This window comes from Crinia signifera, chromosome 4 (genome assembly GCF_055691185.1).
Source record: "Crinia signifera chromosome 4, ASM5569118v1, whole genome shotgun sequence".
Classification (NCBI taxonomy): domain Eukaryota; kingdom Metazoa; phylum Chordata; class Amphibia; order Anura; family Myobatrachidae; genus Crinia; species Crinia signifera.
In genome coordinates, this window is record NC_139220.1 from 267,345,617 (window position 1) to 267,363,679 (window position 18,063).

At 47.2% G+C, this 18,063-nt stretch overlaps 2 protein-coding genes across 5 annotated transcripts in view; one reads left to right on the forward strand and one right to left on the reverse strand.

Moving 5' to 3' along the window:
- LOC146075349 (disintegrin and metalloproteinase domain-containing protein 9-like) overlaps nt 1-16,487 on the reverse strand; it is a 93,615-nt gene extending 77,128 nt beyond the window's left edge. For 3 of the 4 annotated variants that reach the window (XM_083184495.1, XM_083184496.1, XM_083184493.1), the window contains exons 1-3: nt 4,494-4,545; nt 3,186-3,291; nt 1,707-1,777 (exon numbers count right to left, since the gene is read on the reverse strand). In XM_083184495.1, the coding sequence (XP_083040621.1) occupies nt 1,707-1,777; nt 3,186-3,291; nt 4,494-4,538 (222 nt within the window). In that variant the 5' untranslated portion in view covers nt 4,539-4,545. Of the gene's footprint in view, nt 1-1,706; nt 1,778-3,185; nt 3,292-4,493; nt 4,546-16,076 lie in introns of those variants that run through there. The other variant, XM_083184494.1, reaches the window with a different exon arrangement.
- The window catches only part of DUSP11 (dual specificity phosphatase 11), a 32,735-nt gene continuing 30,912 nt past the window's right edge, over nt 16,241-18,063 (forward strand). The window contains exon 1 of the mRNA XM_083184497.1: nt 16,241-16,419. Within this exon, the coding sequence (XP_083040623.1) occupies nt 16,301-16,419 (119 nt within the window). The 5' untranslated portion in view covers nt 16,241-16,300. The remainder of the gene's footprint in view (nt 16,420-18,063) is intronic.

An 18,063-nucleotide genomic window follows, 5' to 3' on the forward strand; every position in this document is an offset into this window, starting at 1 on the left:
TTTTATTTCTTTATACAAATCAATTAAATTTTTTAAGCTTTTGTAAAGTATAAATGGTAATTGTTTAGTTTCATGGCGGCAAATAAATCGCATGTGATGCGATCGGATGCGATTTGATGCGATTTTGTACCTGTTTATAACCCCACTATCCACTATGTATGGAGTTGATTTTATATAGCGTGGCAAGCGCAGCGAGCCACCGAGCCCGAAGCGTGGCGAGGGCTCGCTGTGCATGTAAAGTAATCCGCGTCCCCTCGCCACGCTTCGGGCTCTGTGGCACGCTGCGCTCGCCACACTATATATTATCAACTCCATGCGTAGTGGATAGTGGGGTTATGAACAGGTACAAAATCGCATCCGATATCGCTTGCGATATATCGGCCACCATGAAACTTAACAAGTACCGTATAAATATTTGTTTAGAATGCACACATAGGGGGTATTCAATCCCGGGTCATGACTGTCAGTACGTTCCAACAGCCATGACCCTGGCCCGTTTTAGTTTGGCACGACCGCAAATCGCCAGGCGTGATTCAATGTCTCGCCTGCCAATCATCGAAAAAGGGGGAGTGTCCGCATAAAACGGCAGTGGATTGTTGAGATCCGGCCGTGTTTGCGACAGTTTATGTTCGTTCTCGGCAAATCGGGCCAGACAGCTTTAAAAATCGTCCCATTTTGTCAATCTGCCTCTTCAATGCTGTCAGTTAAGACTGCATTGAATAGGCGCCCACCGCTATTTTCCCCGTCGGGAATAGCAGAAGGGATTGAATACCCCCCCATATTCTCTAATTTTATGGTGTGTGTGACTTTTACAGAATTTGTTTTACAAATAAAATTTGGAGCAGTTTTGTTTGGAAATTATTAGAGATGTGCAGCGGACACTTTTTTGGGTTTTGGTTTTGGATCTGGATCTGGCCCTCTCACACTGTACACAGGCCCTGTCACACTGAACACAGCCCCTGTACAGCCCCTTGTACACTGGCCACTGCAGCCCCTGTACACTGGACTTGTGTACAGCAGCCCCTGCAGACCCTAATCAAGTGAGCAGCAGCAAAATAATATATTATTATTATAGCACAGCACACAGCACAGAGCACAACCACCCTCTTCCCTCTCCTATGCTGGAGTAAAGATGGCGGGGCGCAAGTGCGCCTTATATAGAATCCAGATCCCGCGAGAATCCGACAGCGCGATGATGACGTTTTGCCTCTTTTTCGGTCCGGAATTCAGGCGGGAACTCCCGAGCCGACTTGGATCACCATATTCGGATCTGCCGGATCCCGGCGAACCAGACCCGCTCATCTCTAGAAATCATATATTATTAAGTGAGCTTTGCTCCCATACTTATATATATATGCATAATATATATATGTATATATATATATATATATATATATATATATATATATATATATATATGTGTATATATAATGGTCTGGTGGACACAAATACAGAAACACATAGTAAATTTACAGGAAGACATTATTCTAGGGGCCAGATGAAATGCGGTGCACGTCTGACAGCCGTGTGCGATGCCAGTCGGTCTGAGATGTTTTTTTTTAAAGGGGCAATCATTTACAAGGCGAAAGCCACCAGACTAGCACCACATTATACTTGGCTCTATACAGAATGTTATCATTTTTATTTACATTCCATGGATGAATATACTGTAGGAAAACCAGTCGAAGATAGGAATAGAAAATTACCTCTGAATCACTAGTAGGTAGATGTTTTGGCTCTATGATTTCATAGGAAGGCAATCTTGAGGATTCTGCACCTAATTACAAAAGTAAGATTTTACCTGCATTACATGAGTAGGAAGAGAAACACATAAGTCATGAAAATATACCATTCATTTCATGAAACTTGCAGTTACGTTGGACCTCATTCATGTCCAGGTGTTATTGCTATTATGCCACAAAGTACCGATTATCAGTACTTTAAACATGTGCAGGACCTGTTCTGGGCATGTGCCAATGGGTTCTATGATATAGGAAGCAGGATGGCAGCAGACGGGTATTGACAGTGTGCTGTTGTTTGAGGGGTGGGACTGATCAGCGAAGGGTTCCTTTGCCAAAACAGAGGCGTGTCAATAACATTTAGGCCAGGGGTCAGGGAACTTTTTTACCTTTTACTGCAAAAAATATATTTAGATACGCCCTTGATTTGAACACACTGTACCCCAGAAATTGATAAAAAAACCTGCTAGTACTATTGATGATGACGATTACCATGTACAAAATGTGTACCCCACACAGCCATACATGGTAATTATCATCAATGGCTGCCAGGCTGTGTGTGGTATAGCCATTGATAACTATTAGTGTCAGTATTTATAAATGATATAGTGATAGTCTGTGCAAATTTTTTCTGTAGACCAGAGATGGGTTATCCCTCGACAGGAGCCTATAAACAGGCATAGAACTCAGCATAGAACTCAGCACTGCAGCCGCAGTATAAACTGTACTCTGCTGAGATGGTGCAGCAACTAGTCGACTCTACTGAATGGACATGAAGGTGGGGCCCAGGGCATCATGCAGGGATGCATAAAACACAGAAGGGCCTGACGCACTGCACTGCTTCAGGTCCTTGTACACTACAGTACTGTAACACACACAGCCAGGCATTCATATAGAATCTATAGATTCTTTATGCAATTAAATGAAATTCCTGGGGGTAATGGAAGGTCGTGCCGCCGAGACACAGCCAGGCATGCATATAGATTCAAATGCATGCCCGGCTGTATCTCGGCAGCCCAACCGTCCATTACCTCCAGGATTTTCATTTTTACCCATTTGGGGTCATTTACCCCTGTTCCCAGACCACTGGTTTAGGCCAAAAGAAGATGGCCAGTGATTCCCGTTGTTGGACAGAGATTTCCTGGCATCTCAAACCAATGGCTTACGCGTCCCCATGGATGCCGGAAGCCAAAGGATGGTGAGTCAGTGATCCAATGCCTATGTCCAATGCCAAGTTGGATCATTACTGCAGCAGGAGACATCTATTTGTAACAGACACCTCCTGATGTATTACCATACAGAGCGATCACTGCTGCTTCCATGCAAGCAGCAGCGATAACAACTACAGCTACATCTGAATTAGCCACATGGTGTGTGGGCATGTGTATGCTTGTAAGCTAAATAAAGCAAATATGTCTAACAGATCAATGAGAGTGTGTTACAAACTTGCTGGAGAAAAGGTTTGTTCATAGTCATGATCTTCTTGTGGGCCCTCTATTCTTTCTATGTCCATCTCAAACCATTGCGGCAATAACTCTTGAGATCTAACCCACTGTAAAAAACAATACAGATCATTATAAGAAGAACATGCTAATGTCATCACAATTACAGTATTGGTACTTGTGTAGTATCACGGCGCCCATCGCATTGCAGACCATTTGGCATGCGATGCGATATTGTGCGATGCCATACAATGCGATGGGATGCGATTATAACTTGTATAAGCACCCTAATGGGTGCTTACAATGTTAAATGCACCCCCACGCCACCCCCATGCCACCCTCCACTATAAAAGTGAACCCGAAGCGTGGCGAGGGGCGGCGGTACGCGTCCTCCGACCTTTTCCTACCCCCACTATCCACGTCAACGTGGAGTCGATTTGGAGCGCAGCGAGCCACCGAGCCTGAAGCGTGGCGAGCGCAGCGAGGGGACGCGTATTACTTTACATGTATTCCGCGTCCGCTCACCACGCTTCTGGCTCGGTGGCTCGCTGCGCTCGCCTCACTTTATAAAATCAACTCCACGCCGACGTGGATAGTGGGGGTATGAAAAGGACGCGTACCGCCGCCCCTCGCGGGCTCGCTGCGCTCGCCACGCTTCGGGTTCACGTTTATAGTGGGGGGTGGTGTGGGGGTGCATTTAACATTGTAAGCACCCATTAGGGTGCTTAAAAGCACCCATTAGGGTGCTTATACAATTTTTCATCGCATTGGGGGATATAATCGCATCGCAGTGCATCGGGTGTATGGCATGCGATGCAATGAAAAAATCACGCAATCAATATCGGGGGCGCCGTGATAATACACAAGTACCACAATATTCAAACACAAGACTAATTTAAGTTGTTGTGTTTCATAAAAGTAGATTGCCGGGTTTGGCAACAATTATGCAATGTATATTCACATTCAGAGCATTTGCAGCATGGCGAGCAGGTCTGAATGAGTGTGTGTCCTTTGTCCTTTCAATTTGAATTGGTAATAAAGCCTAATTGTGTATGGCTCTGTTTTTCCAATACAAACATAGTTCAGGCCCTACAAGTCTTAAGTAAATTTTATATGACATTCCCAGACATCTGTATAATCTGCAGTTAGTTTAGGCCATAAAACTCATTATATACTCCATTAAGGTCCTGAAAACAAGTTTTTACAGAACTCATCAACACTCATTGCCGTCGATAATATGTCCTGTTTATGGCATTACTAGGCAGATGTAAATATAATGGGATAAAAAGAGAGAGAGAGAAACAGGACTCACTGTCGCACCCATCAGGCACACTGCTAATACAAACTGAGCCGCCATATCTGCCATCAACTTCACCATGGAGACAGTTGCAGTCAGTACAAGTGTATTACGTGACATCACAGGTCACATGACTCCACTGCAGGGCTACTGGAGATCATGTGACAGCTGGTAACACAAACACTGGAGGCAAGTTTAGGGAGGGAGATTCGGGCAGACCTGATTAGCTGCTGCACCGCCTTCTTGTTGCACCAGTTTTTAAAAATATCCCAGGACTGAAATAAGAAACTGTGGAGCAGATTTATTAAGCTTGGTGTAGTGATAATGTGGCTGGTACTTTATCACTGACCAATCAGCTCCTAACTGTTACAGGCTTGGTTTGAAAAATGACAGGTATGAGCTGATTGGCCGGTGATAAAGACCAGACACTTTATCACTTCACCAAGCTTAATAAATCTACCCCTGTGTGAGCCAGTACAAATGAAACATGCACCCACACGTGCAGAATGAATCATGGGCCTTAGCATACCTTGCCCCCAAAGCTGCAGCCTGCCATTTGGGGTGGGATGGGAGCGACGATGTAGCTCTGGTTTCATAAGTGTGCCCAGGCCAGGGCCTGTGTCTTCTGACACAGATTTTCTGGCCTTAGCAGAGGAGTTCCTCTGCCCATTCTGAGGAAGATTAGACCAATGGTCCCCATACATCTACAATGTATTGTGGCATTCCCTCAATCACTTGATGGTTGCGTCAGGGGATAAGGGATATTAAACATGTTTAAAAATCCGGATTCTCCACATTTTTTACATGCATAATTTCCATCATCGACCATCACTGAACACAGATGTATCGGTGATAACCGTAACATCCTAAGCCAGTGGCGGATTTTACCTAGGAGTTGCAGGTCGGCAGCCATCCCAGTAAAATCCACCACCCCCGGAGAACCAGTGAGAACGTCCACAGCCAGGGGCTCCCATTGGAAAAGCTGCTTACCAGTAACACACAGGACAGGCAGCCCTGGGGGAGGGGTTTTCTCCTTTTGGACCACAGTTAAAAGAGAGTGGACTTCCAATAGGAAGAAACTACCTGCCCTACCATAGGTTACTAATAAGTTACAATGTGTCAACCATTTTTCATTCATGTCAGTTTGTCATGTCACTTTGGTATGTATACAAGCACCTAAAAGACACAGGCACCTATCATTTCTGTAGACGATAAACTCGGAAGTGGAGTATAGAGGAGATGATGTAAATATGTGTGAAACTTAAAGGTAAAAGCCTTTGCAAATAGGCCTTTATTCATTAATTCATTCTCGGCTCCACTTTTGAGGCAATGTTCCTGGTGCAATGTGGACTATTTCCTCTGTATTCCACTTCTGAGCATCTCTTCACAAGAAACCAGAAAACCTTAAAAAGACACAGAGGCAAATGTACTAAGCCTTGGAAAGTGGGGAGGGATAAAGTACCAGCCAATCAGCTCCTAACTACCAAGTTACAGGCTGTGTTTGGAAAAAGGCAGGAGTTGATTGGTTGGTGCTTTATCTCCTTCCACTTTATCTCTCTCCAAGGCTTAGTACATAGGGGCAGATGTATTAAGCCTTAACAAAAGATAAATGCAAGGGTGATAAGGAGAGATAAACATCCAGCCAATCACCTGCTAACTGCCATGTTACAGGCTGTGTTTGAAAAAAGTCAGTAAGGAGCTGATTGGCTGGACATTTATCTCTCCTTATCACACTTGAATTTATCTCTTGTTAAGGCTTTATACATCTGCCCCTATGATCCCAAAGTACCTACTGATCAGCTTCTTACTGCCATGCTACAGGCTGGGGTTGAAAAATGACAGGAGCACTCTCTCAAATTTTTAGTACATCTGGCCCTTTATTTGGTGGTATCAAGATATTAGAAGTCAGGGAAGCGTATCGTGATTATAGACTTCAGGAAGCCACAGGCTGAGCACTTCAAATACTGTGCATTATTATTACATATTTGCTTGCTGATTATCAGATACTTTCCCTGACAGGAAACTCTGAAAGACTGACCTGTATGACACAATAAATCACCCTTCGTTGCTGGGCAGTGTCCATGCTATGGGACCAGCTCCCATTGCATGCATTGGCATCAATAGGAAGGGGGAGCAGGCACTTTTTACCTAGGCCCAGGTCTGCTGGAGTGTCCCGGGTCCTGCTTCCCCCTCTTGCGGGGAGCTGGGCAGTGGGGAGAGAGATGACACAGCACAGCCTCTCTCCCCAGCTCAGCACACACTGTTCAGTTCGGTGAGCAGAGCTGGGGAGAGAGAAAGCTACAACGGCAGCCTGTCCTCTCTCTCTTTCTCGTTTATTTTTTTTACAGGGACGCAGCCATGCCCCCTTCCCAGAGGCACCTCCATTTTATCGGGGCCTGGCCAATCTGTCGGTGCCGCTGACTGCATGTGTTAATGCTGACAATAAGCCAGTGCTGATCAGCAAACTTATTGTGTGCCTATGCTTAGTAAATTAAGCAATTATTACATGTTCTATGTGGATTGAAAACAGCTCTGTGGGAGATGTTATTTATGAAGCAAACATAATAATAATAATAATAATAATAATAATAATTAATAATTACAACTTTGGACCATTTTGAAAATATATTAAAGCATAGCACCTCCCCATACGCTTACATCTACGCACTCCCAGAATTTCACGGTCAACGACAAGCATTTATTCCTAAAGTCTATTTGCGGAAAGCAAATTGTGTGCTTCCACTCTACGCATGCTCAAGGGGCGGATTTGGGACCAATAGTGGGCGTGGAAAATTTTGTAGAAGTGGCCTCATGAAATGTAGGCGGGACCAACACCAAAATAGACAGGATTAATCACTACACCTTTGCGGAAACCATTGGTTTTTAATCTGTGTGACAGTTTAGTGGCCCCCAGACCTTTATACTGCTGTGACAAACCAAAAGCTTGTCACATAATACCCCACCGTCACTGAGAATGAACACAAACCCCAAATGTCCATCAAGCAGACAAACCTCTCCTTACCATAAACCCCCAAATATCACAAATATCCCAACCCTCCCCCAGTGCAGCCTAGAAACACGCCAGAAATTGTTGCACCCCCAAATAGCTCCACACCTGTCCCTTTCACAGATGTCATAATGGATAACGATTGGCCCCAGACTTAGATGAGTGTTTGCAGTGTTGAGTGGCCTCATAGGTGCCCGGCATCCAAGGAATGAGGTTTATGGCCAATCCGCCCCTGCACGTGCCACAGGGCCAAGCATAAGCAGGTACAGACAATGCTGGTAATGGGACATTTATATGTATTCCATCCTGGATTCACATGTAGGAAAAAGGTCAGGAAGGGCATTTCAATGGGAATGTAGGCTATGCAGGGATGTGCAAATATGTAACAATTTTATCAGAAGAATATTTTGCACCTACATTAATAAAACATACCTACCGACATTGGGGATGATAAAATCGGGATACATCCACAGTTTTTTTTTGTATTTTGAATAAGATGATTGGAATCTACAACACATAGAGTAAAATACTTATATCCCTGCTGTGTCACCCCAGTTTGTCTGCCCATTCCCTTTAGAATCCCGGCGGTCGGAAACCCGATGGTCGAAAAACCGACACCGCAATCCCGACCGCCGCAATGCCATCACTTTGTCCCTCTATGGGTGTCCATGACCCCCATAGAGGGAGAATAAAATAGTGTGCCGAGCACAGCGAGGCACCGGGCCCACTGCATGGCGAACGCAGAGAGCCCGCAAGGGGGGGGCGATCCACGGCCCCCCCTTGTCGGGATTCTGGCGCCGGTATTTCAACTGCCAGGATTCCGACCACCGGGATATCATACTGATCCCCTTTAGAATGTAAGCTCTAATGAGCAGGGCCCTCTCTCCTCATGTGCATTTCTAACAATATATCTCTGCCACTGTTACAGTTGTGTCAGTGTCTGCTGCAGCAACTGTCTCTTATTTACCACGTACTTGTCCTAATTTGCATTTGTTCTGTAAATCACATTTTTTTTTATTTTGTTCTTTTAATCATGTATTTTCTTGCGCTGCGGAACCCTTATGGCGTCATATGAATAAACAATAATAATAATAATACACATAAAAAATGTAAATTTAAAGTAGGATTTATGTAAAGAAGGATTTATGTATTCATAACTCTTAATTGAAGTTACAGATACATAGTTATTTTGAGAAAAAAAGTGTTGTCTATGAAAATTATATTATAAGATCCTTGAGTTGGTTGGAATAGGAGGTGAGCAATCTGAAATAAGACCATACCATCCCTCCAACACCATCACATTTATCCTAAAGCATACATGATCTTTGCTAGATTATAAAGTGGCAATATACACATATACTTAAACATATTTGTCTAAAAAAACAAAACTCCCCAGATAATCTTGTCATACTATATACTTGCCACTAGAGGGTAGTAGATACATGCTGAATCCTTTTAACCGTTTAAGCAGAGCTTATGGTCTAATAGTTCAGCTACTTTAATTCAGGTCTGTACGCTAAAGTCATGGTCTAATAGTTCAGCTACTTTAATTCAGGTCTGTACGCTAAAGTCTTTGAGAGACGTGTAGCCCGAGTTCATGTACACAGTACTGACACAGCAAGTGAGCCCGTGACTATGGGCCTTCAGTTCACTCTTTCTAACAAAATCCTTGTTAGATGGACAAAACCATGTGCACTGCAGGGGGTAGATGTAAAATGTGCATAGAGAATTAGATTTGGGTGAGTTATTTTGTTTCTGTGCAGGGTAAATACTGGCTGCTTTATTTTTACACTGCAATATAGATTTCACTTTGAAGTAAAACCCCACCCAAATCGAATTCTCTCTGCACAAGTAACATCTGCCCCACCTGCAGTGCACATGGTTTTGTCCATTTAAGAAGGAATTTGTCAGAAAGAGTGAACTAGAATAAGGCCCTATGACACGTGTGTACATATGCATGCCATTAATTTCTATGGTGATCACTGGGTGCAAATATTCAGTATGCCATGGCATATGCCGGTGTGTACGCATTGCGGCAACCATGATCCTTACTACATCTGTAAGCTTGCTATGGTCAGGGTAACGTGTTCCTACTGCCAGAACCAGTAGTGATATATGGGTTCCACCAATTCTAGAAGGGATGTGGATTGTTAAGGCCCCCGTCCACATTGTGATTTGGTTTCTCGACAAAGACGTAAAAAAAATGTGAAAAACTCATGTCTGCCTTTTCCCATGTCAACCTTTTTCATGTTGACTTTTTGACCATGTTGACCTAACGCATGTTGTTTTATGTGTCGACCTTTTGTCTGTCAACCTAGACCTGTCGATCTAATGAAATGAAGCCGTATCACCCCTCCAACACCATCACATTTATCCCACAGCATACACAATCTTTGCTCAATTATAAAGTTCCAACATAGAAATATATTATAAACATATACATAGAACATATAGGGGGATGTAGTGACCCATATAGGACCTTATGCTGAATGCGTGTGCCTACGGCAAGCAAACTGTTTGCAGAGTGCATGCACCCATCCTTGCGGGTGGAGAGCGGAGGGGGCGGGTGTCGGTGGGCTGGCCCATTACCCTATGGAAACGCCCAGTGTTTCATGGGTGTTCATGCTAATGCGGCCATGACGGACATGCGGGGGGCGGGCAGCTGACATCACAGCTGTTGACATCACATGATCACTACCATGGGAACACCCAGTGTTTCATGGGCATTCCCATGCAAACGCTGGGCGTTCCCATGCTAATGGCGGAGTGACGCAGCTGCCCTCCCTGTTCCCATAGCTGGGCTCTGCAAATCTCCAGAGAGTGACTTATATTTGCGAGCATTTAAGAAATCATTCGATAGTCGGCGACCATCGAATGATTTTAACCCCACACGCAAGGCTGTGAATGGATGTTTATGTAAAACATCCATTCGCACGCGTGCGGGAAAAATCAGCATGCGAGCGGCGTTTAGTTGGCTCGCAAAGCTGCGAAATTCGCAGCTTTGCGAGTCAACCACAATGAACTCCTGTGTCCCAGCAGGCAGTCTGTGGTAATCAGCTGATGCATTGGCTTTAGGCTGCACATGTTCTCCATTTAATCCAGCAATATCATTTACTTCATTTACATGATAAATAAGTGCACACATGGATGAGATCAGAAATGCATTATTATTTGCATAAACCAGTGCACACCTGATTATGGTCATATCTTCAGCCTGCTATGCCTGTCTTGCCAGCTCTGTATCCAGTGTGTGTCAAATAAAGGTGATGATTTGCTCATGCTTTTGTCGTATCAGTCAGTTCATCACTCATGGGAATTCCTAGTTACATAGGCCCTTATTCTGATCACTTCGCTCCGGCATGAATTCGACCAGTGTACCGATGTTGTGCATATACACATGTGCAGAACCATTTCTGTGCATGTCTGTACGCAGGGAGCGAGCAAACTCGAGAGAAGTCAGATTGCCAAGTGCTCGCTCCTGGCCTTCCAACAGGGCCGCCGCTCACCTGCTCACCAGGAAGGGGGGGTGTGAGAGGAGTCTGGGGGAGGGGGGGTGAAGCTGCCGTCGCCGCCAAGTTGAGGGGGGGGGGGGGGCTTGATGCGGCTGCCGGTGAGTCGGGCCTTGGTTGGGGGGGGGGGGGGGTTCGGGGTTGGTGCGGGGTGCCACTCACCTGGCTCCAAGCAAGGACATGGGAGCTTCTCCCAAATGCCGCACAGGGGGTTGAGAAAGGCATTTTGGCCTGATCAGGGTCATTGTTATAAGAGTATGCCCTGCGTTTCATGAGCGTTCCCATGAAAATTCAGGGCATGCGTATGGAAACGCGGTCGTGACATGCATGTGGGAGGCAGACAGTTGACTTAACCAGATGTCAGCTGCCCGCCCATTTCCCTGCTTTTCTTTGCTCATACGTGCGAGTGGTCGAGCTCTTTCCACATCATTCGATGGTCACTGGCCATCGAATGATGGGGGAGGTTCCCACAGGCATTGGAATGGATGTAAACATCCATTCGCATGCCGACAAGCCGAATGATGTGATTGGGTGGCACGGGCAATCCATTCGCTAGCCGGGATTTGGTACATTCGCTTCGGCCCGTGCATGGGTCCAAGCGAAGCGATCAGAATAAGGGCCACTGTGTAATGCAGGCATGTCCAAACTGTGACCCTCCAGCTGTTGTGAAACTACACATCCCAGCATGCTTTGCCATAGTTTTAGCATTTCCTAATAGCAAAACTGGGGCAAGGCATGATGGGACTTGTAGTTTTACAACAGCTGGAGGGCCATAGTTTTGACATGCCTGGTGTAATGCATTACATCAGTTACATCATTTAATTTGAGCACATAAGTGTTATAAATTAAACTGCAATCCTGTAGACATTCTGTATTGTAAAATATGAATAAGAAGCTTGATAGAAGGGGTCTGTCTCTGAATGTAACACTTGATCTGTAGACATGTCGTATTGGAATGCATTGCTTCAAATGGTCATAACTGAGGGCATCACTAAAGTGGCAAGTGGGTTGTGTCCTCTGGACATACGTCTATGCAGTATTCATGTTTCATTTAAATAAAGTGTTGGATTTCTTGTTGCTAACAGTTACTATTAACTCTTGCAACCGAGCATTAACCAGCGTAATCCAGATCTACAGTGTACCAGGAGTCAAAGGATGCATGTGGCCGATTAACAGTTATAGGTGCCGCAGAGTATCCACAAGCCCCGGCCATGGCTGACAGAGGGCCTGATCCACGCGAGCCCAATGTTTCAGGTCTGCGTATCGGCGAATATACATATGTTCAGACCCGAAAAAAGCCTCCGGTGACTATCACAGTAGTCGAGGCATTCACACACAGCAGGGCGGGCAGTGAGCGGGCTGGGGCTGTCACATATGTTTCCTAGGTGGGCTACAAAAACGGACCAACGTGAATCAGGCCCAGAGTATTTTGCCAGAGAGGTGAGTTAACAGCTTCATTCTTTAACAAATACATTTTAATACATTCAGGCGGTCAGTGGTGTAGTTAGGTGCCACGGCGCCCGGAGCAAGGGCATGTTTTCCATTTCTGTGCATGTCTGTACGCAGGGAGCGAGCAAACTCGCGAGAAGTCAGATTGCCAAGTGCTCGCTCCTGGCCTTCCAACAGGGCCGCCGCTCACCTGCTCACCAGGAAGGGGGGGTGTGAGAGGAGTCCGGGGGAGGGGGGGTGAAGCTGCCGTCGCCGCCAAGTTGAGGGGGGGGGGGGGGGCTTGATGCGGCTGCCGGTGAGTCGGGCCTTGGTTGGGGGGGGGGGGGTTCGGGGTTGGTGCGGGGTGCCACTCACCTGGCTCCAAGCAAGGACATGGGAGCTTCTCCCAAATGCCGCACAGGGGGTTGAGAAAGGCATTTTGGCCTGATCAGGGTCATTGTTATAAGAGTATGCCCTGCGTTTCATGAGCGTTCCCATGAAAATTCAGGGCATGCGTATGGAAACGCGGTCGTGACATGCATGTGGGAGGCAGACAGTTGACTTAACCAGATGTCAGCTGCCCGCCCATTTCCCTGCTTTTCTTTGCTCATACGTGCGAGTGGTCGAGCTCTTTCCACATCATTCGATGGTCACTGGCCATCGAATGATGGGGGAGGTTCCCACAGGCATTGGAATGGATGTAAACATCCATTCGCATGCCGACAAGCCGAATGATGTGATTGGGTGGCACGGGCAATCCATTCGCTAGCCGGGATTTGGTACATTCGCTTCGGCCCGTGCATGGGTCCAAGCGAAGCGATCAGAATAAGGGCCACTGTGTAATGCAGGCATGTCCAAACTGTGACCCTCCAGCTGTTGTGAAACTACACATCCCAGCATGCTTTGCCATAGTTTTAGCATTTCCTAATAGCAAAACTGGGGCAAGGCATGATGGGACTTGTAGTTTTACAACAGCTGGAGGGCCATAGTTTTGACATGCCTGGTGTAATGCATTACATCAGTTACATCATTTAATTTGAGCACATAAGTGTTATAAATTAAACTGCAATCCTGTAGACATTCTGTATTGTAAAATATGAATAAGAAGCTTGATAGAAGGGGTCTGTCTCTGAATGTAACACTTGATCTGTAGACATGTCGTATTGGAATGCATTGCTTCAAATGGTCATAACTGAGGGCATCACTAAAGTGGCAAGTGGGTTGTGTCCTCTGGACATACGTCTATGCAGTATTCATGTTTCATTTAAATAAAGTGTTGGATTTCTTGTTGCTAACAGTTACTATTAACTCTTGCAACCGAGCATTAACCAGCGTAATCCAGATCTACAGTGTACCAGGAGTCAAAGGATGCATGCGCCGATTAACAGTTATAGGTGCCGCAGAGTATCCACAAGCCCCGGCCATGGCTGACAGAGGGCCTGATCCACGCGAGCCCAATGTTTCAGGTCTGCGTATCGGCGAATATACATATGTTCAGACCCGAAAAAAGCCTCCGGTGACTATCACAGTAGTCGAGGCATTCACACACAGCAGGGCGGGCAGTGAGCGGGCTGGGGCTGTCACATATGTTTCCTAGGCGGGCTACAAAAACGGACCAACGTGAATCAGGCCCAGAGTAATTTGCCAGAGAGGTGAGTTAACAGCTTCATTCTTTAACAAATACATTTTAATACATTCAGGCGGTCAGTGGTGTAGTTAGGTGCCACGGCACCCAGAGCAAGGGCATGTTTTGCGCCCCCCCCTCCCCCCCCCCCCCAATATGTCATAGGTGAGGCTCCTGCGCAGTGAAAAGTTGGCAAGTTGGCACGGACCAACATTATACCACACACCATAATGCCCATTGCACATTTTAGTGAACTTTGTAATTCCAATTACACATAAGCCCACACATGATGCCCATGACATACTATATAACACTCCACAATGCCCATGACATACTATATAACACTCCGCAATGCCCATGACATACTATATAACACTCCGCAATGCCCATGACATACTATATAACACTCCGCAATGCCCATGACATACTATATAACACTCCGCAATGCCCATGACATACTATATAACACTCTGCAATGCCCATTGCATACTATATAACACACTATAATGCCCATTACACATTTGACACATAAGTGCCACTTACCTAGATGCTCAATGAAAGGGGCTTCATGCTCAATGCCAAGGGGCTTCATGCTCGATGCCAAGGGGGACTGAATTTGCTCGTTGCCCAGGGGTTCAGAACTGTGCAGCGGCCCGCTCCCGGCCGCTGTGCAGCAAGGTGGGAGGATGGGTGCAGCAGGGTGGTAGGGTCGGTGGGTGGGTGCAGCAGGCCGGGAGGGTTGGTTGGTGCCGCAGGGTGAGTGGGTGCAGCAGGGTGGGATGGTTGGTGGGTGCAGCAGGGTGGGTGGGTGTGTGCTTGCAGCAGGGTGGGTGGGTTAGTGCAGCAGGGTGGGTGGGTGCAACAGGGTGGGCGGGTTGGTGGGTTGGTGCCGGTGGGTGGGTGGGTGCAGCAGGGTGGGTGGGTGTGTGCTTGCAGCAGGGTGGGTGGGTTGGTTGGTTTGTGCAGGTGGGTGGGTTGGTTTGTGCAGCAGGGTGGGTGGGTGATTTAGTGCAGCAGGGTGGGTGGGTTGTGTGGGTTTGTGCAGCAGGGTGGCTGCTTGCAGCAGGGTGGGTGGGTTTGTGCAGCAGGGTGGATGGGTAGCTGCTTGCAGCAGGGTGGGTGGGTTTGTGCAGCTGGGTGGGTGGGTGGGTTTGTGCAGCAGGGTGGGTGGGTGCGTGGGTGATGCAGGGTGGATGCAGCAGGGTGGGAGGGTGCACCTTACCTCACCCCTCCCCCTGCTGTGCTGTGCTGCGCTGCGTCGCGTCCATCCCTCCCTCCCTCCCCTCCTCCTGGCTCCCCGCTCCCCGCTGTGTCCGGGAGAACACTGCAGTGCTGCTAAATATTCATATCTCCCGCTGGACCGCTAGCCAATAGGCGCTCGCGGTCCAGCAGCCACCAGTTGATTGGCTTCTGCACCGCAAGCGCCCATTGGCTAGCGGTCCAGCGTGCGGGAGACGTGTTGAGAAGTTTACATAGCTGCAGCACGTCTCTCGCGGGGGAGCGGGCAGGGCAACGGCGGAGGCGGGCGAGCGAGCTGGCGGTGCCGGCACAGCTCCGGCGCCAGGCTAGCTTCCTGTGCCCGGAGCGTGTGGCCGGGAGGGGGACCCGATTTTCGGGAGGGGGGCCGGGAGGGGGACCCGATTTTCGGGAGACTCCCGGTAATTCCGGGAGGGTCGGCAACCCTGATTTACCTGTTCAACACAGATGAGGATAATCATACATTAAGAGGAAAGTCCAGGAGCAGAGCATTGTGTCCCTCTGGAGGTATGGATTAATATCCCCAAAAGCCTGACACAACCATTGGGGGATTGCCCCAATATACTGGCGGTGTACTGTATGTGCACCTTCAATTAGATTGACTCCTAAATATTGTCTTTTCTTTTATCTATTATCTTATATAATAGAAGCTGGGCCTTCAGAAAGCATTTGAAAACTATATAGTTTTGAATGAATGCACAGAGCCTTACTGTGACAGGAGCATTGTTGCATAAACTGACTTATACAAAAGGCCTAGGGGTAATTATACTTACAAGCTAAGATAGCCATCAATTCCCAGTATCAGTAATGGCCTCCATATCCAATTTTAACGAAAAACAAGAGAAACCTTTTTTTTTTTTTTTTGAACATTTCATAACAATCACTGTCTTGCCCAAAACAAAAATGGCGCGGCTGGTATCGGCCGGTGACGGGTTTTTGGCGCCCCAACTGCGGTGTGACGTGGCTGTTCTGCTGCCAGTCATGGTGTGCGGCGTGGATGGGGCTGTTTCTTCTTCTCGCTAAGTTTCCAGTTTCGTTTCTCCGGCTCTCTGTTCCCAGTCACATCCACATCGGGAGACCCGCCGCCGCCGCCATGAAGAACCACCTGCCTGACCGGTGAGGGGACTCTGCGGGGCCGGTGGCGCGGCTGCTGGGAGAGCAGGCTACATAGCAGAGGGTAGATGGGCCGAGGTGACACCCTTTATAGAAAGCTTAGACATGACAGTCACTTTATCCTAATATTGTAGGGTTATAAAATATATGTTTTTAACCCTACTATCTCTTTAAACCCCGACATGAGTTCTGTGGTTACTGAATGCAGCCTTGAATTAAAAGAGCCACGGGACCTGTGTAATTCATGCGTGTCCCACTTTAAAGGGATATATATATATATATATATATATATATATATATATATATATATATATATATATATCTCACACACACACACACTGTTATGGAGGGAATATGCTGCTGTAGTGGGTACATCTTCCAGGACCCCAATTCATTAAAGCTGGGTACAGACCTATAGATTTATTATCTGTCCAAAAATCTTATAACGGATGAAAGCACATGACAATATTTACTCTCAAACGCTGGAAAACAGAGAAAAACGAATATTTGGACAAATATGTTTGATCATATTTACTTAGAACAATTTGTATGAACAACCATTTTCATTTTTCCAGCTTGTGGGAGCTAAATTTGATTGTCATAAGCTCAATACATTACCAGATGTTTGTTCCCACCAGACAAATAAATCTGTCTGTGTGTACCCAGCTTGAGAGTGTTGTTAGCAGAAGGCTGCTAGTGGGTGTAATGGAATTACATGACCACTTTTACACAGTGTCCTGGCGGGTAAGGCTGGCGGAGGTGGGTCCTGAGCTGATGCTTGGAAATTACATCATCTCCAAGTGCCTGGAAATCCACCAGTTGGGACCAATGCAAAGCCAGCCAACATGCTGGTGGCAAGCCCATCACCCGGGAAAGCTACTGAGCTGCCCCCAGCCTCTGTCTGTGAGGTGAATGGATGCCGCACGCAGGCATCCATTCACCTCCTACCAGGCTCCTCTGCTGTCTGCATAGTACAGGAGCGGAGGCTATATGCGCCCCCCTGCCCAACCTCTGGACTGACCGCAGGACGCTACATTCGGGAGGTATGTATAAGCTGGTTGATAGCCCGAGTTACCTGGTTACACTCCCCCTGAACTTGGGTCTTGCCTGTATCCGACCCTGAGCATTTCCAGGGTATGGGTAAAAACCGGACCAGGACAAAACCGCCGGACCAGACATCAAACTCTGCATTTTGGAGCTTGTAGCGTCCGGTCCGGGGGGTGTCCTGTCCGGGGGTGTCCTGTCTGGGGGTTCTTCCTGTGACCCCTGTCACCAGGTAGAGGAGGAGGGGTAGAATAAAGTCTCCCTGTATGGTCCGGGCATGTAGCAAAAACCGGATGGTCCGGACCACAGGGGGAGGCTGTAATCTCCCCTTCCCCATGTCCCTGATAATAGCTATCACAGGGACCCCCCCGGACAAGACACCCCCCGTACCGGACCCTATAAGCTCCGGACTGCAGATTTTGATGTCCTGTCCGGCGGTCCGGAGTCTAGTCCTGTCCGGTTTTTACATAGTCCCGCGTTTCCAGTGTTCGATTCCTGGGTAGCAGGACCCAGGATGTTTTTTTGGCCCATTTAACCAAGCCCCGACCGGAGTGGCGTGGCAATAACCTGGTCGAGACTCTGGTGTAAAAGGGGTATAATGGC